The sequence below is a fragment of the Bos taurus genome, chromosome 29 (assembly GCF_002263795.3).
Source record: "Bos taurus isolate L1 Dominette 01449 registration number 42190680 breed Hereford chromosome 29, ARS-UCD2.0, whole genome shotgun sequence".
Taxonomy (NCBI): domain Eukaryota; kingdom Metazoa; phylum Chordata; class Mammalia; order Artiodactyla; family Bovidae; genus Bos; species Bos taurus.
In genome coordinates, this window is record NC_037356.1 from 41,301,883 (window position 1) to 41,325,549 (window position 23,667).

The 23,667-nt window shown below is 53.0% G+C and overlaps 1 protein-coding gene across 1 annotated transcript; it reads right to left on the reverse strand.

Annotated features, from left to right (window-relative positions):
- Window positions 1-661: 661 nt before the first annotated feature.
- Window positions 662-20,946, reverse strand: SLC22A8 (solute carrier family 22 member 8). Its single transcript, NM_001206246.2, has 11 exons — window positions 20,828-20,946; window positions 19,743-20,102; window positions 8,169-8,272; window positions 7,494-7,648; window positions 6,604-6,772; window positions 4,232-4,355; window positions 3,903-4,018; window positions 2,576-2,790; window positions 1,556-1,664; window positions 1,216-1,419; window positions 662-1,137 (listed from the first exon to the last, which is right to left on the reverse strand). The coding sequence occupies exons 2-11, from the start codon at window positions 20,076-20,078 to the stop codon at window positions 1,038-1,040; spliced, it is 1,632 nt and encodes a 543-aa protein (NP_001193175.1). The 5' UTR covers window positions 20,079-20,102; window positions 20,828-20,946; the 3' UTR covers window positions 662-1,037.
- Window positions 20,947-23,667: the final 2,721 nt, after the last annotated feature.

Here is a 23,667-nt window from a genome sequence, read left to right on the forward strand (position 1 = left end):
GTGGCATGAGTTTGTGCAGACTCTGGGAGATAGTGAAGGACAGGGAAGCCTTGTGTGCTGCAGTCCATGGCTTTGCAAATAATCAGACACAACTTAGTGACTGAACAACAATGTGGCTGTAGTAGGAGGTGGGATCTTTGAGAGGTAATTAGATTTAGATGAGGTCATGGGGCTGGGACCCGCATGATGGGATTAGTGCCCTTAGTAGGAGAGAAACCAGAAAGCTTGCTTTATCTCTCCTTGTTCTGCCATGCAAGGATACAGTGAGAAGGTATCTGATTATCTGCAAGTGAGGCCCCCACCAGGAGGCATGTGCCTCTGTCCATCACACGGGCGTGGACACCAGGAATTGAGCCTGCCAGCACCTTGATCTTGGACTTTCCAGCCTCCAGGACTGTGAGGAAGAAATTGTTTCAAGGATCTGGTCTGTGGCATGTTGTTACAGCAATCAGAGTAGACTAATACAGGCTTGGTGTATACACACCTCGGTATGCTCAAACTACACACACATGTTCACATCAGCCCAGCTCACACGCACATATATACCTGCACCTGCATGTATCTGGCATGTGCATGCCAGTGCGGATGAACAGAATTGCACACTCGCGTGTCCACACCGGGGCCTTCCCCCTTTTCCACCCCCGTTCCTGAGCAGCAGGGCTTGAATTCTTCATTGCCGTTTATTGAAACCTCTTGTTGAAGAAAGGGGTGGGCACAAGAAGGGGAAGAGGGTGGAAACAATGAGGGGAGTGGCCAGTGGGGAAGGGCTGGACAGAATGGCAGGGTCTGGGCTGCGGGGGGAGGGTGAGGGCAAGGTGGGGTGTGCAAAGGCCTGTGGCCAAACCTTTGAACTGGCCCGGGCTGGGCTGAGGGGGCTCCGGAGGTGGTGGAGATGACTCCTGCAAGGTCTCAAAAGACTATGTCCTAGGAGCACGGATGTGCCCAGGCCCTCCCCAAGGTGTCCTCAGAGCCCAGAGACAGCCAAGGACCTGGCTGGGATTTGTTTGTGGAGGGCAGGGAACGAGGGTCTGTTGCCTTCAGCTGGGGTCCAGGCCTGGCTCATGAGGCTGCAGAGGGATCCTCTGGGATGCCTTTTCTGCTTCTGGCTCCTGCTTTGACTGCTTAGTCCGCAGGGACCTAGGGAAAGAGAGCTCAGGAAAAGCCCTGGGCTTCCCCGTGGAGGAGGACTGCTGGGGCCAGAGGCAGGGGACTGACCAGTTTTCTACATCCTCAATAGTCTCTGGCAAGGGCCGATTGAGTGTCTCAGGCAGGAAGAGGGCTGCACTGCCTCCCAGGAGGGCGATGCTCCCAAAGATGACATTGGGGATGAAGGGTTTCAGCTCCGCCGTGATTTTCACCAGGGGGGCTGTCATGCTTCCCACGCGGGCCCACATATTACTTATGCCCATACCTGTTTGCCTGGGATAGTTCAGAGCAGAGGTTGGCAGCCTGTGCATGCATTCTCAGAGAATGGCTCTGGGGCTCCTGGATCAGGTCCACAATTCCACCTGCCCCTGTATCCTTTGGCTGGGCCAGCCCCATGCCCAGCACCTACCGAGTGACTGTGGGGTATAGCTCGCTTGTGAAGAGGAAGAGGCAGCTGAAGGAGCCGGATAAGCATCCCTTCCCAAACACAGCCAGTACCGTCCTCAGGGTCATCAAATCTGCAGAGGAAAGAAAACAAGGTGAGCCTTGGGGCTCAGGAGTCCCCGAGTGTTCTCACTCCTCGGAGACCTCCTCTCCCTTTTAGTTTTGGTTGCTGGGAAGCTCAGATTCAAACTTAAAGCCAACTAATAGCCCCTCTGCTATTCCCAGGGCTGTGTGGGCTTCTGTCCTGCTGCCTTTGGGTCTTTCCCTGACTCTGATTCCTTATTCTCATAGTTTATTGTATCTTTTTAGTCCAGTTCCTTTGGGAAGATGTTGGTGTATTAACCCATGTGTGCATCTGTGCTAAGTAGCTTCAGTCATGTTTGACTCTTTGTAACCCCATAGACTGTAGCCCACCAGGCTACTCTGTCCCTGGGATTCTCCAAGCAAGAATACCAGAGTGAGTTACCATGCTCTCCTCCAGGGGATCTTCCCAACCCAGGGATCAAACTCGTGTCTCTTCCGTCTCCTGCATTGGCAGACAGGTTCTTTACCACAAGTGCTGCCTGGGAACCTCCCCCCACTTTACTTTATTTTTTCAATATAAAGTAAAATTGGCTTTTCCAAGGTCACGGTGAAGTAGGCAGCAGAGTGTTTCTTGGTCACTAGGCTCTGATGTTTCCCCATCCAAGCTCGTTTTCTGCAACCAAGTCACTCAGACCACGCAATTCCTCACACGGTGCAGACACCACCATACTCTGCCTGGTCTGAGTCAGGTCTGGAAAGGATCTTCGATAGCATCTAGCCCAACTGAGTTATTTTCTAGATGAGAAACCTGGGCCCCAGAGAGCACAGGGCACTACTGAAGGGAAGAGAGAGGAAGATCCTGCAGAACTGGAGTCCCTGGAACCTTACTCCCAGCCTGCGAGGCCCACAGATGTAGGTCAGCCTCTCTCAGAGGGTTCTGGGAGTAGTGCCAGCTTCTCACCTGCAGGCACAAAGATGAGCGACAGGATGCACCCTCCTGCCAGGAGCAGAAGAGCAGCCTCAGTGGTGTGCCGGCCCAGATAGCTTATGGCCAGCGTAGTGATGAACTTGGCTGGGACGTCGACCCCGCCAAAGATGAGCTGGAGGATGTAGAGGTTAACTCCAAATTCCTCCACGCCCATAGCCAAACTGTAGTAGGCAAAACCGGTGGAAAACCTGAGGGGCAGAGAGTGATCAGTTATGACCCACAGCCAGCTGCCGGCCTCTCCCCATGCCGCTCATTGGGTCAACAGGATGATGAAGAGTTTCATTTCTTGTCCCAGCTGCAATGGATTGGTATGGTCTGCTTCAGTGCCATTTTGAGGCTTCTGATCCGTCTGGGCTCAGTGAGAGCATGCTGGGATTGATTGGTTATGTCTGACACAGGCATGGGTTAAAGTAGGGTGACAAGAGCCATATAATTGACTCCAGAGGATACTGATACTGGGGGGACTCTTGGAGACCAACTGCTGCTGCTGCTGCTGCTAAGTCGCTTCAGTCGTGTCTGACTGTGCGACCCCGTAGATGGCAGCCCACCAGGCTCTGCCGTCCCTGAGATTCTCCAGGCAAGAACACTGGAGTGGGTTGCCATTTCCTTCTCCAACGCAGACCAAAGGAGGCAGCAAAAGATCTGTTTTGGTTGAGTAATGGTCTAGCACTCAGAATAGGGGAGGAGAACATCCCCAGGGCTGTGCTTGTGAATGAGATGCCTCCTCTCTCCCTCTCAGAGTTGTGGGAGTCCTCTTTGAGGGGAAGCATTCCTGGACACAGTGAATCCTTTCCACGTGGCGATGGCCGGGATGGAGAAGGGACTCAGAACCAGGTTGCGGAAAGGGCTTTGAAGGAGTGGTGGGATGGCGGGCAAAAGAGAAGATTCAGGAGAAACATGATTTCTGTTGTTAAATCTTGCAGCCCTGAGCACTAGCCTTGTTCTGTGGGGTCCCAGAGAGCAGAACTGGACCAGTTGGGGGTGGGGGGCAAGAACAGAGAGGCACAGCTCACATTGTGAGATATGAGCTGGTGAAGGGGTTTGGAGCATCTGCCTCATGGGTAAGGTAGGTGTGACTCCAGGGGAAAGCAGACCCTGATGGCTGGACCTGTCTGTGGGGCAGGGATGCGAGGGATTTCTGGGGTTTGAGGCTGGGCAGGGGCAGCTCCGAGGAGGGGATACCTCTACTCTTCTTGCAGGTACTCAGGCCTTGTCTGTAGGTGAGCCTGTCAGAGACCTTGTTCATGACACCTGCTCGGCAGGGGTGCTGGGGTGTGGGCAGGGAGGGGCGGTGGGTTACCAGGCCAGGGAAAGACAGAAAGTCATTCGGCGCAGGACGGGTGTCCGGAACAGGTCAGCTACGCTGCGCTTGGCCTTGGCCAAGGCCACTTCTTTCTGCGTGTTGAGCTTGATCTCCTTGGGGCAGAGGAAGGGGAGGGGTGCATTAGTGACCAGCTGGTGGGCAGCAGGAAGAAGAGAGGGCAGTGCAGGCCTGGCGGCTTTAAAGAAGCTTGCTTAGCTCATCAGAGGTAGGCTTGTGGGCAGAGGAAATGGAGGCAATAGGAAGGGGATAGCGCAATAGCAGAGTCTGGGTTCCTGCCCCAGACCATAATCCCCCTCAGCCTCTACCTCCAGGCTGAGTTTCTTTCCTTCCTCCTTCTTCCCGTTGAAGGCTGCCACCTGCCGGAGTGTCTTCAGGGCCTTGGAGGATCTTCCAGATAGGACCATCCAGCGGATGGACTCTGGCAGCCACCTGAGGGCCAGAAGCAAGTCACAGTGTCTCCCTGCCCCCAACCTCCCAACGCCAGAAGCTCTCTTGAGAGGCTGGAACGAGATCATGTGCCAGAAAGAAGGAGGCCCAGAAACCTGAGTTGCCTTACTACAGATTTCATGGAATTTAAACTTGGCCAGGCTTTGCACCTGGGCTGCCTGCAACCAACACAAATTCCAGAGATCTCTTCTTCCCTTTCCAGAAGAGCCTTTCCCCTACACCCCCTCTCCCCACTGCCACCCACCTTGCAACTTGGGTTGTGTGTTGTCCTTGGGTGTCTTTTTGAGCTATGACCCTTGAGTCCTAGACCAAGGCAGGTGGGGCCTGGGGAAGGGACGGCACTTTCGAGACTGGACTGCAGGAGGGTCTTGTGCGTTCATGCACCCAGCCTTCCTTGGGCCAAATTCCAGGTCCTGGGAGAAGGTTGGGGCAGGGCTACAGCCCCAGGGCATCTTAGGAAGGGGGTTAAGTGCTAAGCTCAGGGTTGTGGTCTAGGGAGTGGGTCCAAGCACTCTTTGATTCTCCCTGCAAAAGGCCAACTCTGCTGGGTGCGGGGGGTTTGCAAGAGCAGCAGGGGAGCTTGGGGTTGCCAAGTGTGTGGCTAACCTCACTCTCCCCCACCCCTGGGCTGTCCTTTTGGGGTGGGTTCACTCTGAGCAATCCCCGAGGGTCACTAAGATGAAGAGAAATGCAGGAGACAGAGGTGTGGGGAGACAGGAGGGATGCTTGGAAAAGTCTGATCCCAGGGGTCTGCTCTGGCTGCGGCCCCCACAGGCATCCAGGACCTGGCTCCAGTGAGACCCTCTGGGGAGTGGACACTGGTCTCCTGGCCTAGACCTTTGGTCCAGCTGGTAGTGGCAGCCTACTGGGCCCATTGCTACCTGCTCTTGTGGTCTTGTTTCTGCCCGGATAGTTTTCTCAGCCTGCACCTACCAGAATGATTCATGACTTCCTCCCAAACCCCATAGCCAGGGTCTAGGTTCCATCCTGCTCTTCCGGAAAATAATGACAATTAGTGAACCTTTCTATGGACCAGGCTCTGGGTGAGAGGCATTAGTATCTCCACTTTGCCTAGGAAAATCTTGAGGCTTAGAATGGGTGAAGCTTGTCTCAAGTCACACAATGAAGGGGCCTGCTGACCCTTATTTTGCCTCCTAACTCTCAGCTCCCATCCTAGGCTGTGGACATGCCCAGTTTCACCCCAGACCCTCCGACCGTCTCTCTCACTGCAAGATTGTCCATCTGCCTGGGAGCTTATTTTCATTTTCAAATGGAGGCCCCATTCCAGTCCTGTGTCTTTTTGCACAACCTTCAGAGATTGCTTCACCTCATCGAACCTCTGTTTACTCATCTGTAAAATGGGAATACTAATGCACCCTTCACACACAGATGCTGTAAGCGTCAGGATGATGTGGACTGATGCCCAGAACAGGGCCTCACATATAGTAAGTGCTGGATAAAGGGTTCTCCAAGACTTCATTTCTGCTCCTGAGTTTGTTCAATATTTCCTATTCTTTGGGTCCTGCTATCAACTACCACCCACAATTTGGTTTCCCATCTTCATCATTGAATCAGACTCCTCGATTCTCCCAGGTTCTCCAAAGAAAGTTGGAGCTTTCTTTTCCTTTTTTTGGCCACACTATTCAGCACGTGGAACTTCCCCAACCAGGGATGGAAGCCGTGCCCCCTGCAGTGGAAGCACAGAATCTTAACCACTGAACCACCTGGGAAGTTCCAGCTTTCCTTTCTTTATACCTCAAATCCAGGAGTCCCCAGACTCTAAGGACTTTTCCTTCAAAAATGCCCCAAGCCCCACCTTCCCACACAGTCACCTCCCCCGTCTCTCATCCCCCGCCCACCCCCCCGGCTTGGGTCTGCCTTTCTGTGTAACTCTGTCACAAACAGAAGCTTGGTCAGGCCTTTCAGCACCCCAGGCATCTTCAGAGACATTCTCTGTTCCTCCATGTGAAGCTGAGGCCTCTCTGCTTTCTGGTCTGCCCCTCACCCAACCACGTCAACTTACCCTCATTTTCTACTGCCCTGGGTCCCCCCTGGGTGCTCCCTCCAGAGCCACACCTCTATGTGCAGTTCCTCCTCCCAGGAACCCCCTTCCTGACCATCTCAGGGTGTCTCAGGACAGACAGAATCAGCTAGCCTGGTCAGGCATGAGCTCCTCTTATTTGATCCCAGCAGGCCCAAGGAGGCGCACTGAAGAAGAGGGGCCACATACCAGGACAACAGAAAGAAGGCAAAGAAGGGAATGGACACGGTTAGCTGGAGCCAGCGCCACTGTGGAATGACATAGGCCAGGCCGGGCAGAACGAACTGTCCAAAGGTGTAGAAGTAACCGACTGCAATCGACTTGATGGCCCGCATCCGGGTGGACACCCACTCGACATCTGCAGGAGGAGCCCAAGGACCCAGTTAAGACCCTTGTGGGTCCTGGGCACCTCCAGAGAAGGGGTATCAGTTCCTGTCCCCTACTGGCCGCTTGATCTGACCCTGACCCTAAAGTTTCATCACCCCCATTTTAGAGATGCTATGACTGAGGTTCAAGAGGCAGGACTCAAATGTAGGTTTGTCTGATTTCCAAGCCCACATTTTTTTTTTTTTTAATTTGACTGAGTTAGGTCTTGGTGGCAGCACATGGGATCTTCTTTGAGGTGCTCAGGCTCTCTAGTGTGGCTCCTGGGCTCCAGAGCACTGGGTTCAGTAGTTCCAAGGCATGCAGGATCTTAGTTTCCTGACCAGGGATGGAACCCATGTCCTCTGCATGGCAAGGTGGCTTCCTAACCACTGGACCACCAGGGAAGTCCCCCTAGCCCACATTCTTGACTGCCTTTCCAGTGGCAGATGAGTTCCCTTGTTTTTAATCTACTTGTGTGTGTGGACTGAACGAGATCATGTACCTGGCAGGTGCCAGGCCAGGGTAAGTCCTCAGTATTGAAGCTGCTGCTATTATGCTTCTTTTGTTCAGAGTGGGCCTCTGGGGTCCTGAGAGGGGTAGTGCCTGGCTTGACCAAGGCCACCCGGTGCTCAGCTGGGCCCAGACCCCACTCTCAGCTTCAGGCTGGCTGCTTCCCAAATTCTTGGTCCCTGCCCCTTCCCCCTGTGGCTCACTCAAGATGACGGTGCTCAGGGTAATGCCTGAGATGCCGAAGCCACACAGGAAGCGGAAGACTGTGTAGGTGGGGAAGGTGGGGCTGAAGGCTGCGCCTGAGCCGCTGGCCGCCAGCAGCAGGTAGCTGCAGGTCAGGATGGGCTTGCGGCCAAACCTGCAGCTCGAAGAAGAAGAGGGATGTTAGCGGCTGTGAGCCAGCCAAGGAGAGTGACTCTGCAGGCCTCAGGGCAAAGGGCTGGACCCCACCCCTCCACCTCCCAAAGGGCCAGGCAGGGCATGTAACTCCCTCCCGCGACAGAGCCTTGCTGGTAATTGCTATTTTTGTTGACAAGTTTGCAGTTAGATGTTTGAGTTAATGAGTGATCTCCTCTGCCCCCAGCTTAGTTGCCTGAACAGGGTTCAAAGGACCACTCCTCTCCAAGCCATTCATCCGTCCACCTCCACGGCCACACCTTGAGGCTGGGGCCCAGCTCTGGGCAGACTGGAAGACTCAAGTTGTAGAGGTTTGAGGGCAGAGGGTAGGCAGTGGCCCTGGAAGGGGCTGGCCACACAGCAGGGACCCTCTTGCCCACCTCCCCCAGCTCTTTGCCTCTTTGAGAGTGCATGGGTGGTACAGAGATGGGGGAGGGGGTCTCCATGGGTTGGGCCCCCACTTTGGGGCCCCTGCATCTCACCTGTCAGACAGGGCTCCCAGCACGAGCCCGCCAATCAGTATGCCTGCCATGAAGATAGACTGGGCCAGCTCCTTCAGTTTTTTGGAGTTGCATACCAAGTCCCACTGCATGTGAGAGAGAGGGGGCCAGGCAGCTCAGTCCAGCCCACTCAGCCTGGGCCCCGCGTGTGCACTCCCTCTCCCAGTGCCCTCGCTTGGGTTCCCCTAGCTTATCCCCTTCGGCCTGGTCCGGGGCTCCTTGGGTCCCTGCCCCGTGGCTGTGAAAGGAGAACGGCCCTTCAGCGTGTGTGGCCTGCCATACGGCTTCTGGTCACTTTAGCTGTCACACACCCAGGTCTGTTCTCAAGCTCCGCAGGCTCACCCGAGTCCAGTGGCTCCCTGTGTGTCTGCTCCCCAGCCTCTCACACTCAAGGCGGGTCCCTCTGCCTGCACCCTCTCTCCTCCAGGGGACGTTCCTCCAGCCCACACCTGCGTCTCTCTCTCTCTCTCTGCCTCTCCAGACTCCTCCCCATCTGCATTTGCATGTGCTCCAGTCTCTCCACCTTAGAGCCCTCTTCCCTTCCACATTCACTCCATTTCTCTCTTCCCTTCAAAGCCAAATCTCGGGAACAAGGAACCATCCTTGCTGTTACCCGTCCTTATGTCCCACTCATTTCCCAAGTCTGTCCCCACTACACCACTGAAACTCTGCTTCTCAAACCCAGTGGAACCTTCTGGGTCCCGACCTGACTTCCCTTTGGCAGCCCCTGACCCTGCTGACCTCTCCCTCCCCCTGGTCTTCCTTCTTTATCTCCCTCTGTGGTCTTCTTTCTCTCTATCCCTTGAGGGTTCCCCAGGGCTCCTCTTGGATCTTCCTCTTTTTATTCACTTTTCCAGGAAATATCATCTGCTTCTGTGACTTCAATTACTATTTTATGGTGAAGACTCCAAATCCCTGTGTTTAGCCCAACCTTTCTTCTGCCCTTGAGACCCAACGATTTAGCTGTCTACTTGAAATCTCTATCTGGAAGGTAGAGTCAATGACACTCATTACCCTCTCCCTGTAAGGTCGGAATCACAGTGATCGGCAACCTTTTTTGACTCCTTCCTAAATGGCAACCCATTCCAGTACTCTTGCCTGGAAAATCCCATGGACAGAGGAGCCTGGTAGGCTACAGTCCATGGGGTCGCTAAGAGTTGAGCACAACTGAGCGACTTCACTTTCTCCCATGTTACAATTGCTTGATCCTCCAGTTTCTAACTTTTTAATATTTATTTCTTCTTTTCTGTCTGCCCCAGCAGCATGTGGGATCTTAGTTCCCTGAAAGGAATCAAACCTGTGCCCCTGCAGTGGAAGCACAGTCTTATCCACTGGATCACTAGGGAAATCCCTTAGTAGTTCTTGAATCTGGATTCTTCTATTTCCACTACTGCTATTTCAGTGCAGACATCATCCTTGTATGCTTGGATTAAGAACAACAGCCAATATTCAATAGAAATAAAAGTAATGGGACCTAATGAAATTTACAAGCTTTTGTACAGCAAAGGAAACCATAAACAAAATGCAAAGATAGCTTATGGACTGGAAGAAAATATTTGCAAACGATGAGACTGACAAGGACTTCATTTCCAAAATACGTGAACAGCTCATACAACTCAATAACAAAACACAAACAACCCAATCGAAAAATGGGCACAAGATCCAAAGAAGACATACAGTTGGCCAACAGGCATATGAAAAGATGCTCCAACATTGCTGCTTATTAGAGAAATGCAAACCAAAACTGCAAAGAGGTATCACCTCACATCAGTTACAATGGCCATCATTAAAAGATCTACAAATAACAAATGCTGGAAAGGGTGTGGAGAAAAGGGAAACTTCCTACATCATTGATGGGAAATTAAATTGGTGCAGTCACTATGGAACACAGTATGAGTATTCCTCAAAAAGTTAAAAATAAAGTTGTCACATGATCCAACAATCCCACTCCTGGGCATTTATCTGGACAAAACTATAATTTGATAGATACATGTACCCCTTCATATCAGCACTATTCACAATAGCCAAAACATGCTGCTAAGTCGCTTCAGTCGTGTCTGACTCTGTGCGACCCCATAGACGGCAGCCCACCAGGCTCCCCGTCCCTGGGATTCTCCAGGCAAGAACACTGGAGTGGGTTGCCATTTCCTTCTCCAACTCATGAAAGTGAAAAATGAAAGTGAAGTTGCTCAGTCATATCCGATTCTTAGCGACCCCATGGACTGCAGCCTTCCAGGCTCCTCCATCCATGGGATTTTCCAAGCAAGAGTACTGGAGTGGGGTGCCATTGCCTTCTCTAGCCAAAACATGGAAGCAACCTAAATGCCCACTGACGGATGGATAAAGAAGATACAGTGTATATATACAAGGAATACTACTCAGCCACAAAAAAGAACAAAACAATGCCATTTGCAGCAACACAGATGGACCTAGAGATGATTACACTAAGTAAAGAAGTCAGAAAGAGAAAGACAAATACCACATGACATCACTTATATGTGGAATCTAAAATCTGATACAAATGAGTTGTCTACGAAACAGAAGCAGACTCATAGACACAGAGAACAGACTTGTGGTTGTGGAGGGAGGTGGGGAAGAGATGGGGAGATGGGGAGCTTACGATTAGCAGATGCAAATTATTATATAAAGAATGGATAAACAGCAAGGTCCTACTGTATAGCACTGTATATTCAATATCCTGGGATAAACCACATGGAAAAATATGAAAAAGGATGTATATATGGAGAACTGAGTCATTTTGCTGCACAGCAGAAATTAACGTGCGTGCTGTGTGTGCTAAGTTGCTTCAGTCGTGTGGGACTCTTTGCGACTTTATGACTGAAGCCCACAAGGCTCCTCTGTCCATGGGTAACACAACATTGTAAATCAACTATACTTCAATAAAATAGATTAAAAAAAGAATAGGATTTATTGAGGGCTTGCTCCACACCAGGCACTGTCTTTTCATGCCTTAGTGTTTTCAGTCATCACAACAACCTTATGATGTAGAGTTGCTGTCATCTTCATCTGACGGTTGAGGAACCTGAGCTCGGAGAGGATTATCAGGACAATCCTCTGATGGCCTTCGGCCTCAGTCCTTCCTATTCGTTCTTTCCCCAATAAAACCAGAGTTGCTGCCTTGTCTGGAGCACTCACTGGCTTTCTCCTGCTCTCTGGTTAAACAGAAAGCTCTATTAACACAGATTTATGAAGCCCTCCAGCTCTGACTCCTGCCCACCTGTCTGGCCTAATCTTCTGCTAATCCCCGACACGCACCCTTGGTCCAGCCATCCCGAATTACTTGTGTGATGAAGCGAAGAAATCTCATTTGCTGGAAATGCTGCATGAAAATGTTTTGGATGTAAAACAGTGTGGGGAAAGAACCACGCACCCCAGGGAGCTCTTTTCACTTTCTTCGCGGCAAGCGTGGGAGTTTGGGGAAGGGCAAAGCCTCCAGGTCCTCCGGCTGACTCTGAGTGGCTGGCACTGGCCCGCAAACCCAGTGGGCTCATTCTGGCTGGAAAGAGAGCCTTCAGGGTATGTGTATGGGAGTCGAAGAGGGAAAAGAGTAAAGGAGGAAGTGAGGGGGTGTGCAAGGAGTAGGCCAGTGGGTGTCTAGAGAGAGTTCTGGTACCGTGTGGGGTCTGCGGGTTTAATCGGGTTACATTAGTGATTCTGCGGTAGCTTCAGGCTCTGCTGTTCCTCTTTGCTTTTGTGCTTATCTTCCCTTATTCTAGCAAGGTTGTCAGCCCTTTGAAACATGTCAAGATCATCTAACTCCGAGTGCTGGGAACACGTGTTTCTGGGTGCCTGACACAAGCAGGGAGTCGGCAAATATTTGTGAAACAGATAAATGTCTGAGAAGCACATCCAGACTCGCAGTGTCCTCATTCCTTCTTCCATGCGTCTGTCCTCTCCTCTAAGAGGACACAGGTCATGCAGTGTGATGCCTGCCTATTTACTGCCATAACTTTGCCGAGGGCAGAGATGTCTCGTTGGAGGACTCTTTATCCCTAGCAGCTAGCAGAGTAGTGGTGCACAGAAAATGTCAATATTTGTCCAAGGAATAGTCAATGGGGACTTCCCTGGTGGCTCAACGGTTAAAGCATCTGCCTGCAATGTAGGAGATGTGGGTTCGATCTCTGGGTTGGGAAGACCTCCTAGAGAAGGCAACCCACTCCAGAATTCCTGCCTGGGAAATCCCATGGAGGGGCTCCAGTCCACGGGGTCACAAAAGAGTCGGGTGTGACTAAGTGACTAAACAACATACGTATTTACTGATGAGATACAGAGCACAAACAGTAACCACAATTGGAGGGGGCTGACACCCAGCTTCTATCTCGCCCTTGGCATGGCCTGGGCTGGCCTCTTGCCTATCAGCTTTTGGCAGCTCCACATAGAGATTTTGCTCCCAATATCATATCCTCTGTTCTTGGCCTTCTTTTTCCTTTCTTGGAATGATTACTTCTTAGGGAGCTGGGTTTAGGAAGGGAAGAACAGGAAGCTCACTGCCATGTCTTCCTGAGTGATGTGTAACCAGAAAGGTGGTGGGAGGAAAACAGAGGGCCTACTATGCTCAGAAGCAAGCTTTGCAAATGATGCCATACTAATCCAATGAATTATCATTATCTCCAGTTTATCGACAAAGAACCTGAAGCTCAGAGGGTAAGCAACTTGCCCAAGTACAGCTCGGTTCATTTCAAGGCAGAGACTCAAACTCAGGTCTGTGGACCCCTAGCTAGTGCCCTTGACCACTGCTCCCTGATGTGCGCTTTGCTCTGAGTCCCGAGCTGCCAGAGGAAGGCTCAGTGCAGGGAGCTGTGGCCGTGCGCTGCTGTAAGACACTAGCATGGGGTGGGTCGGAGTCATTGCTGGGGAGGTGGCTGAGGCCAGAGCCAAGTGTGCTGGCCTGACTTCAGGCTCAAAGGGTGAGGGACAGGCTCAGGAGCTGGAGGGGCAGCAAAATCACGGGCCAGGAGGCTCCTTGGAGGACAGAGTAGAAGGCATATCATAAAAGATCAGGGCAAACAAGCATGGTCAGGGAGACCTCAGAAGAGGACAAACTCAGGAAGAAATGCAGCCTAACTGATGTCTTGACTGCAGTCTGTGAGACCCATGCAGAGCATCCGGTTAAGCTAGACCCAGATTTTGACCCTTGGAAACTGTGAGATAATAACTGTGTGTTGGTTTTGAGAAAAAAAAAAAAAAGTCAGGGCAAGCCATGGGCGATCAAGGAAGGATGGGGCTCCTGCTGGGTCTGTATGGACTGACTCTGCCAGGGGACTGCACACATGGTCCATACTTACCCCAGAGAAAAGACAGGGGGAACACACTTCCCTAGACTGGGGGCCCTTTAGACCCAGTTCAGACCTGGGGAGAATTGCCATGGCTCTATCTACTCTTGGGCCTCTAATAGAACCAACCCTGGAACACAGGGGCCAGAGGGCCAGGTACCTGGTAAGACTCTGAAGGATTTGCGTCTTCAGCTCTGTTCTGTAGTAGCTGTGTGTTCCTGGGCCAGTTACTTAACCTCTCTGTGACTCAGTCTCCTTATCTGTGTGTGTGTGTGTGTGTGCCTGCGTGCGTGCTAAGTTACTTCAGTCGTGTCCGACTCTTTGTGACCCCGTGGACTGTACCCTGCCAGGGTCCTCTGTCCATGGGATTTTCCAGGCAAGAATACTAGAGTGGGTTGCCATTCCCTTCTCCAGGGGAACTTCTTGACCCAGGGATCGAACCTGAGTCTCCCTCATTGCAGGCAGATTCTTTACCATCTGAGCCAATGGGGGTAATACTAATACTTACTTCTCAGACTTGTAAAGAAAATAAAGAAGGAAGAACCCGGCACTACACTGGGGCAAACAGTCGGCCCTCTGTGGAATAGCTGTTTTATTATTTTTGTCACAGGTCATTGTAAAGCCTGTGCTCACAGGGACATGTAATGCAACAGAAAGGGTATGGATTCTGGAGTCAGGACCCCCGACCCTCTTGCTGTAAAAGCTTGACTTCACCCTCATGGCTATGAGAATCACCTTTTTGATCTGAGCCCAGTGTATTCTTCTGTAAAAAGGGGTGACGTTCATAGTGCTCAGTTGTTCAGTTGTGTCCGACTCTTTGCGAGCCCATGGACTGTAGCCCACCAGGTTCCTCTGTCCATGGAATTCTCCAGGCAATACTGGAGTGGGATGCCATTTGCTCCTCTAGGGGAACTTCCTGACCCAGGGATCCCACATCTCTTGTGCCTCCTGCATTGGTGGACAGATTCTTTACCACTGCGCCACCTGGGACTCCTGACATTCACATTGGCCACAAAAGAAGATTGGAAGGGTTTCAAAATAAGGAATGCAAAGTACCAGCCCAGGGCCCTGCACAAAGTAGGTGCTTGTGGAGCACTCAGTGACCCTGGAGAGCCCATGAGATGGCTCCGGAACTCCTCCTGCCTAGGATCACAGTTTCCTAGGTGAGGCCTGCCATGGAGGGGAGGTCAGACTGGCCCAGAAGTGTGGCTGGGGTGGGGCCCCCTGATCTTTACCCGGGAGTCAGATTGGAGGCTAGGATAGGGGATATCTATCCTAGGATAGGAGGGGTACCAAGGGCAGGGTCTGGGGTGAGCAAGTAGGGGTGAAGCAGGAGCTCAGCTGGAGACAAGAGATGGACAGGTGGCCTGGGAGGTGGGCAGCCTGGGGATTCGGAGGTTGAGATGGAGGAAGACCAGAGACTCAGCAGGGCAACCTCACAGAGTGGAGACCCACTTCTGGGGGACCACTGAGCAGCTTCTCTGCTTCTCCAGCTGCTGACTTGGGGCCTCCAGGGACCTGTCTGGGCAACAGAATTTCTGTGGCTCTGGAGAGAGGACAGGAAGACTCCAGGCCCAGAGAGGAATCACAGGTACCTCAGAGGGAGGGCCTGCCCATCCAAGGCCAGACCCAGGCCTTAAGGAGCCGCCAGGCTGAGCTGGGCACCCACAGGTCTGGGTTCTGTGGTGTGAAAGCTGTGGCCTATGGCTCCTGTCCAGGGAACCCAGAAACCACAACCCACATGCCCCACACTCTCCAGACTTCAAAGAAAGGCCTTTGTTTCCTCTTAATGTGCTAGTAAAGCTCCTTCTGAAAAATTCCAACCTGGTCTCTGCTGAACCCAGAGAAAGGAATGTGTGGGCACCTCTGCCAGGGGAGCTTATGGGATCAGAGAGGGGGAGGGAAAGTCCCCATGCTCCTGACTGGACCCAGCGCGGTCCTCCCACCCTCATCCCCTCCACAGGGAAGTTCCTTATGATCCCATTCTAAAGATGAGGGGACTGAGATGGGGAGGGAGATGACTCATCAGGGCCCCAGCTGTGGCGGTGGAGAGGGGCCCTGTGTGGAGGTTTGTGCTAGGTGGGGGCCTGGGTGAGCCTGGAAGAGTTGTGACAGCTAATTCCCATTTACTCTCCCAAGGGCACTAACCCTCTCCTTCTAAGGACCTCTCTATTAACGACTGTAACAGCAACAGCGTCAGTGAACATTAGTCGAACGCCTGGCAGGCTCCAGGCCCTGTGCTAATGCTGAGCTTGCATTATCTCTTTTAAAGTTCAGTTGCTCTCTTACCCCATTTTACGGATGAGGAAACCAAGACTTCTGGGGTTGTAACATCCCCAGTGAATGGCAGAGTCAGGATGTGAACTCTGTTGCTTGGCGCTGGCTCTCAGTCAAGCGCTGTCCACCTGGGAGATGGCCCCGTGCCTTCTAAACAGGGTCACTTGGACCGAGCTGGCTGCAGACACTGCTCATGACAACCCTTCCCCCTGGGCCGGCACCTCCAGGCCTGGCCTCCACCCCAGAGACCTACCCCTGGGTGAACCCTAGGTGCCTCTGCACAGTGGGGGCTCAGAAACCCATCCCACCGCAAGTAGATGGAGCATGGATTTGCCATGGGCTTGAGCCACAGACAGAAAAGTCAGAGGGGTCTGACCATGCTGGGCTGCTACCAGCACTTGGGTGGATCTGGCCACTGACTGGGCAGGGATCCCAATTGTGGGGTCTCCTGGCTGAGCGTCCTCAGGGAGCCTGGGCCTGACCAGGAGAAGAGGGGCAGATCCGCGAGATCTGGTGAAACCCTGCGCTGGGTTGGGATGTAGATTCACACAGCTCTGACTGCCAGAAGGGTGGCTGGGAACTCAACTGGCATGGATGAGAGCTGATGCTTGACCGAATACAAGACCTGCAAGGTCTGCTCTTGGCTGGGCTCCCTGAAGCTCGAGGTGTGCCCCCTGGAGGGGAAGCAGCTTCCCAACAGTCAGCACTGTCTAAGTCCCTCCTGCCGATATGGCCTTCACCCAGCACTCACTGAGCGCTGCCTAGCACCTAGCCCAGGGTGCAGTGGTTGGGGGATGCGGTCCCCAGGAGCAGGGGGTTGGGGAGGGGGAGAGGGGACTCGGAGTCCTGCTGCCTGTGTTTGACTCTCGGCCCCAGCATTTATCAGACGTGGTGTCTTGGGCCAGTAACCTGTGCCTTGCTTTCCTCCTCTGCAAAAACGGCATAGTGAAGTGAAATTCGCTCAGTCGTGTCCAACTCTGTGACCCCATGGACTATATAGACCATGGAATTCTCCAGGTCAGAATATTGGAGTGGGTAGCCTTTCCCTTCTCCAGGGGATCGTCTCCACCCAGGGATCAAACCCAGGTCTCGCGCATTGCAGGCAGATTCTATACCAGCTGAGCCACAAGGGAAGCCCCCAAAATGACATAACCTCAGAAGGCTGTGGTGAGAACTGAATGAGTCCATATGACCAAAGTGCTTAGCGCGTTCTGGCATGGGGTGAGCACAGAGTAAGGGGTATTATTTCACGGCTATTATTTCATTGCTCCCTGGAGGATTTTTTTGTTTCCTTAGTAGGCTCTGTTCTGGCTTGAGGTACAGCAAGTTGCCCATACACCCGGAAACTTAACTTACAGGTATCGGAACATCTGTGACTCCCGTGCACTGCCCACGCTTGTCCCCCACCCTCATAGCCACTCAGGTTCCAAGTCCCAGAGATTCTGACTCCCTACCCTTCCTGGTGTTTCTTCCACCTATCCCTGATGTCTGTCGTCATGGTCCTGGGTCCCAAAGGCAACCGGCTCATGGGTCTCCCAGCCGCTGGACTAAAACGCTCCCTAAGCTGCTGTCCACCCTGTGGTCAGAATGACTGCCCTTAGCAGGTGATCTGAGCAGGTCACGCTCCTGCTTAACACCATTCAGTGGTTCCCGTTATCTTCGGGCCAGAGGCAGCACCTTCGCCTCAGCATCCAAGCCGGGGCCCTCCTCCTTCCTGCATCCATGGCCTCCACCCCCCACTGCCTGCCTCTCCAGCCTTCTTCGTCTCTTGCAGTCCTGACTATCTTGCTCTCTTTATGCTTCTATAATTGTGTGTTTGACACCACGCACACTGCTCCTTTTGCCTGGGATGCACTTGCCTGCTTCAGCCTGCCCCCTAATCCCTACCCCTCCTTTACACTCAGGGCAGGTGCTGCAGACTCCAGCAAGCCCTCCTGGGTTCCCCCTCCAGGCAGATTCCATGCCCTCCTCCGGGCTCCCGGAGTACCCTGAGTTTATAAAAGCTTGTATCCATTCATTACACAAATATTTGTTTCACAGAGGACCTCTCTGTGCCAGGCACTGTTCCAGCTCCTGGGGATACAGCAAAGCAGCTGAAAACCTCTGCCCTGGGAAGCTTGCCTAACCCTACCTGGCTTCTGGTCACCCTGGAAGGATGGGTCTGCCTCCCCACTGGAGGTGAGCTAAAGGAGGGCGGGCCGGGCTGATGAGTTCTTTGACTTTGTGTCCTCAGTCTGATGCGTGTAGCTGTCCATACATGTTGGTTGGATGTATTTCAGGCACTGTACTTGGTGCCGGGGAGAAAAAGTGCGTGTGACAGGGAGGAAGTATCTGGCACTATGAGAGTCAGCAGAAGTGATGGCTGGGAGCACAGCCCTGGGGTCAGGGGCCCAGCTTCAGACCCTGCAGCTGCCTCTTACTAGTGGTACGACCTTGAACAAGCTACTTGAACTCTGTGCTTCGGTTTCCCCATCACAGCAATGGGCTTATCATTAACATCTTATAATATCAGGAAGGTTAGAAGGGTTAATATTTATGACGCACTTAGGACAATGCCTTGCACGCAGTCAGTGCCTTATATAGAAATAAACATTCACTAAACAAATGAATAGCAATCATAGATTCTGAACAAAGATGGCCCTGGGTTCAAATCTCTTCTCTGCTAGGTCCCATATGTGATCCTGGGAAAGTCATTGAACCCGGCTGAGCCTCAGATCCTTGGTCTATGAACTGAAGGTACCAACAATACTTCCTTCACTAAGATGTCATCTCCTGGGATTCCAGGAGCCTGTGCTCATAATGTGCCCAGCACAGGATGAACACCGGGTAAATACTTTGAAATACATCTCTTCTAATGGCGCAAAAGAAAGCTCTTGCCCTCAGGGGTCTCATGGTCCCCAAGGGAAGAATGAAAACATTGGCCTCTGCTCACTCTTCAGATGCCACTTCCTCCAGGAAGCCTCCCTAGAATCCTGCGGTTCCTCTATCTTTTGTACTGCCACAATGCTTGGCTCCCTGTGCCTACTATGCATTTTTCATTTTAAAGTTCCAGTTCTGAAGCTGACCACCTCTATGGCACTGAACTTTCCCTTCCTGTCTCTGAGCTTTGTTTTTTTTTTTTTTTTTTTAATCTGAAAAAGGAGATAGAATCACCTTCAGCAGAATATTATTGCAGGGATCAAATTGTGGGAGACAGTGTCGGGCAAACACTAAGATATGCCAGATTAGTTGTAGATCCTCAATAAATGCCAGTTTCCATTCCCCTCTCTTCATCTGACCATAGTCTCCAGTTCATTGAAGAGCCTGATTTAACTCTGTAATTCCCAGAGATGGCAGGTAAAAGAGTCTGTGGATAAATGAGCTGTGAATGAATGGAGTGCACACACGAGTGACTGCCAGAGTGGAGGGCATGTTTTCTGGGTCTGCTCAGGTACGTTCCAACCCTCCCTTCTGTCCATCCCCTGCTCCACACACTGTTCCACCTTGAGGCCTTGGCACAAGATGGAATTTTCCTCCTTTCCCCCATTGCCTGGCTAACTCTTGCTGGATTCTCTTAGCCTGGGGTCCCTTCTGTAGGGGGGGTCCCCCCTGCTCCGCCAACCCCGGGTCCCTGACCCCAGCTTAGGGCTAGGCTGTAGTCTCAGGTCACAACCTTAAGTACTTTAAAGTTGTAATCTGACATTTCCTGTGTGGTACTCTCGTTAATTGATGTTAACCGTGCTAGACTGTGGACCCCGTGGGAACAGGGATGGTGCATTTTTGATTCCCCAGAGCTTGGCGCCATGCCTGGCATAGAATGGGCTGTTTATACTCTAAATGTGAAGAGACAGGACCTTTTGGTCCTCCGCACCCAGGTCCTTCCTCCCGGCCTGCCCAGAGCTCTGTCCCCGGGTCCTAGGGAGACTGGGGCCCCCACCTGCCCCCCTGTCCACGAGTGTGCGGTGCTGACTCTCAGCGGAGGGAGAGGCTGGGCCTCCAGTCATACCTCAGCCACGATGGAGTCCCTGGAGTTGACGTCATAGGTCCAGCCATCCAGGCAGGGCTCGGTGGCCCCCTGGGTGTCATTGGGCAGGCTGGCGTTGGATGGATATGCGAAACGGAGGCACGTCTCAGGCTTCCCATTCTGGCCCATGGGGAGCGCCCAGGGCCCCGCGGAGGCGTTGGGTGGAGGGCGGCAGTGGTGGGTGGGCGTGGCAGCTGTGAAGATCTGTAGCAGGTTGTGGTTGGCCATGCCGATGATGGGGAGGCCCAGCAGGACCGTGTGCAGGAACTGGAATGGCCCGTTGCTGGCCACGCGGTCCACAAGCTCGGCAAAAGTCATGGTGCGGGGCAGGATGAGCCAGGGCTGCAGGCGGGGGCACCAGGCCGGAGAAAGGGATGTGTGCATGTGAGGTGATGGGGGGTGGGGGGCAGGCGGATGGGTGTGGAAGCACAGGTGGGAAGGTGAGCCCAGGTGCGTGAGTGAGCCCGCGTATGTGGACGTCTGTAAGGACGTGGGGCTCAGCTGTGTGCACCCACGGAGTTAGGTGTGGGTGAAGATGTCCCCGACTGCGTGTACAGACGTGGGGTCGCAGGGGTGGGGTGTGCCCCGAGTGGTGTCTGCAGAGATGGGCACAGGGAGGCTGGAGTGTCAGGGCACGACTGTGTGAGTTCAGATGTGCGTGTGGGGACTTGTGGGTGGGAGTGTGTGTCCAGCCAGCCTGGTCACATCTGCTGCAGGCATGGGGCAGTGTAGGCCACACCATGGGGACCAAGGGGTTTGGTCTTGGATGTGGGCCACCCAGGATGGAGGTCAGGAGTAAGTGGAAGGATTCTTGGTGGCCCTGAGCAGACACACAGGGTTGGCAGAACCCAGGTTGCCTGTTGAGAAGGTCTCCCCAAGCCCAGTGCTTCCTGCTTTTGCCTGTCTCCTGGGGCTGGCACACTACAGCCGAGCAGCTGAAAGGGCCCGAGCAGGTCCCAGAGGGCTGAAGGGACTTGGCCAGATGCACCGAGGAAGCAGGGCCTGGTCTTGGGGCCTTCCCGGGGTCCCTGGGGGCTGGGGGAAGGTGGGCCTCTGTCCCTCCTCACCTGGTAGCTGAGCCTGGCTGCTCCCTCTGGTGGGGCTGGTGGTCGCTGTGGCTGGAGCCCTGCTCTGTCCCAGATCTGGCAGCTGTTGTGGTTTTGCAGTTGAGTTCCAACAAGCTGAGTTTGCGCCTTCCCCCGGTGGGGGGGGATTATATAAGGCGTAAGCGGTTTGCCCGGGCTAATGTTTGACTTTCTTTGGGGATTAATGACACCGGCAGGGGGGTGCTGTGGACCCACTAAGCCCAGCTTTCCTCAGAGGACTGTCCCCATAGAGGCTAGGGTGGTGGCGTGGCTGAGCTGAGTGGGACTGCTGGCAGGACAGAGGGCTGGGTGGTCTGGGCGGGAGGGGTTGGGGGCTGGGATTGGGGGGCCGGCTTGAGTCCTGAGGGTCCCGGGGCTTCTCTGAGCTGATGGTCTGAAGAATCAGAGCTGAGAAGAGCCAATGAGAGAAGCGTTACTGCCCGTGAGTGGACAGTACGCCACAGGGCACCGGCTCCCCTTCCCTGGTGCCTCTTGGCAGGGTACATCCAGGCAGGAAATGTTACCTGTGTCTGCCCCTGAGGGCTCAGGGCTGTCACCCCCAGGGCTTCTGGGGCAGTCAGGGCTCCCCTATCTGCGTCTCAGACCCTGGGGAACACTCACCGCCCTTCCATCCCCATGCTCATTGGATGGGCTTTTCTTCAGATCAACTGTTTCCCTTTAAAGACAAATTGCAGTCCCTAGGGTTCTGTTTTTTTTCTTTTTTCCTCTGCATATGATTTTAATTGGGCTTCCCTGGTGGCTCAGACAGTAAAAAATCTGCCCATAATGCGGGAGGCGTGGGTTCGATACCTGGGTTGGGACGATCCCCTGGAGGGGGGCATGCTAATTCACTCCAGTCTTCTTGCCTGGAGACCCCCATGGACAGAGGAGCCCGGTGGGCTACAGTCCATGGGGTTGCAAAGAGTCGGACACAATTGACTGACTAAAATAATTATATAGAAAATCATCTGTTTCTTGCAAAAACTATAGAAAATAAAACAAGCCAAAATGCCCAGTATCACCGAGAGCCAGCCCTGTGGGTGATCTGATGTATCTTCTTCCAGCTCTTTCCTCATCAGAGACCCTGATCCAAGCTCCCATTTTCTAGTATTCAACATGAAGTTCATTTAACCCTCCTGGCAGCCCTGTTGCTGCTACTAGTCTAGCTTTATCCTAGGAAACGGAGGCACAGAGAGGTTAAGTAACTCGTTCCGGGTTCCCCAGCCAGGAAGTGGCAGGGCAGGGGCACTAAGCCCACTTGTGTCTCTTGGAGCCAACATTTCTGCAAAGTCTGCATCTCCTCAGCATGGCCGCCTAGCCTGGCCTTCAGCTTCACTCCTGCCTGCCTTTCGCTCTTGGGTTCTTCTTCCAGGGACCCTGGGAGCTATCCCTCCCATCTGCTCTGGGGGCTAAGGAGGGGCCCACCTAGGACTCTCTTTCTTGGTTGGGGAGGGGGCTTCTCATTCTCTTTCTTGGCCCCCTCGTCCACCAAGGCGGCATCCGACTCCTAGGGCTCAGGCTGGGCTCCGTCCCCTGAAGTTTCCTCCCCAACCAGCCTCCCGAAGGGCAAGGTCAGTGGGTAACCCGGGTCCAGCCCCTCCTCTCTGCTCTCCACCTGGACCCAGCAGTAATTGATGTTCTTAGAGTGGCCGGAGGCAGGGCAAGATCCGGAGTCATCAAAGGAAGATTAAATTATGCTCCGAGGCAGCCAAGGGGTTGTTTTAGGAAGGTTTTTCGACTGTGAAGCTTGCAGAGAACTGGGCCTCCAACCTGAGCCCCCACCCTGAGCCCCCCTGTTCCGGGCATTCTGCCTCCGTGAGATTTTCCAGTTCCTAATTGGGCCTGGGTTATCCGTTTGTTCCTCTCTTCGCGGAATGTTGTTTAAAGGGGCCCAGTGATGTCCCACTGTGACTGTTGGAGCTGACCCAGAGCATGGCCCAGTCAGGGGCAATGCCCCCGGCCCCCTAGGATGTGCTTGGATTCTTGAAGCTGAACTGAGAGGTTGTGTTCATGCACTTGCTGTACAACCTTGGGCAAAGCACCTCCCTCTGGGCCTCTTGTTTCTCTTCATTAATTGAGTGGCTTAAAACACACACACACCCACGGGTACACCAGAAACCTTTTACTCAAACAATATATCGGGTTCATAAGATCAACATATAAAGCAGATCCTAAAGGGGGTGGTCGGGCTAAAGTGGTGAAAGGGGTGGAGAGAAGCCCCCTCTACAGTTCAGCCCCCCAGCCCATCCTTCCTTTTGGCCTTCTCTGTCCCAGACCATCCCTGCCTGACGCAGCTTCATTATATCAGAGGATCCATCACTTCTTACATGCTGTGATCCTAAATTCAATATGCTGAAATTAACTTTTTTTTAAAAAGAAATGATGCATTTGGGAAATCTTACATATTAGCTGCATTTTTAAAAAAAATGCATTTTTAATTTGGGGCATGGGAATCGATTTTCTTCTTTCCTTCCTCCCTTTCTTCCTTCCCCCTTCTTTCTTTTTTTCCTCTTTCTTCCATTCATCTTTGTCTAAACTTTTTCAGAGCCTCTAAGCTGAACTAGGCTCAGTAGGTTTTCCTCTTCTTTTCAGGGAAAGCAGCTGACATGCTTTGCCCTGGAAGGGCACAAGGAATCATCTAGCTCCACGTCCTCATCTTATATAAGGGAGACTGAAGTTCAGTGCGGGAAGGAAGACAGATCTCACTCCCAGGGTCCTTTGCAGCTCCATACAGCACAGTCTTTAAATCTTCAATTCGTGGAGGCAAAGGAGGGGCTATGATAAGTGAAACAGGGAAAGCTTACTTCCTTGGAAGGGGCGTC

Excerpts from the sequence above, each read along its gene's own strand:
- SLC22A8 (NM_001206246.2), bottom strand. The coding sequence starts at position 20,078 with ATGACTTTTGCCGAGCTTGTGGACCGCGTGGCCAGCAACGGGCCATTC. Across the intron at positions 7,649-8,168 it reads CTGGGAGCCCTGTCTGACAG|GTTTGGCCGCAAGCCCATCC; the intron begins GTGAGATGCAGG and ends TTCGAGCTGCAG. Across the intron at positions 4,356-6,603 it reads GCCTTCTTTCTGTTGTCCTG|GTGGCTGCCAGAGTCCATCC; the intron begins GTATGTGGCCCC and ends TCTGGCCCTCAG.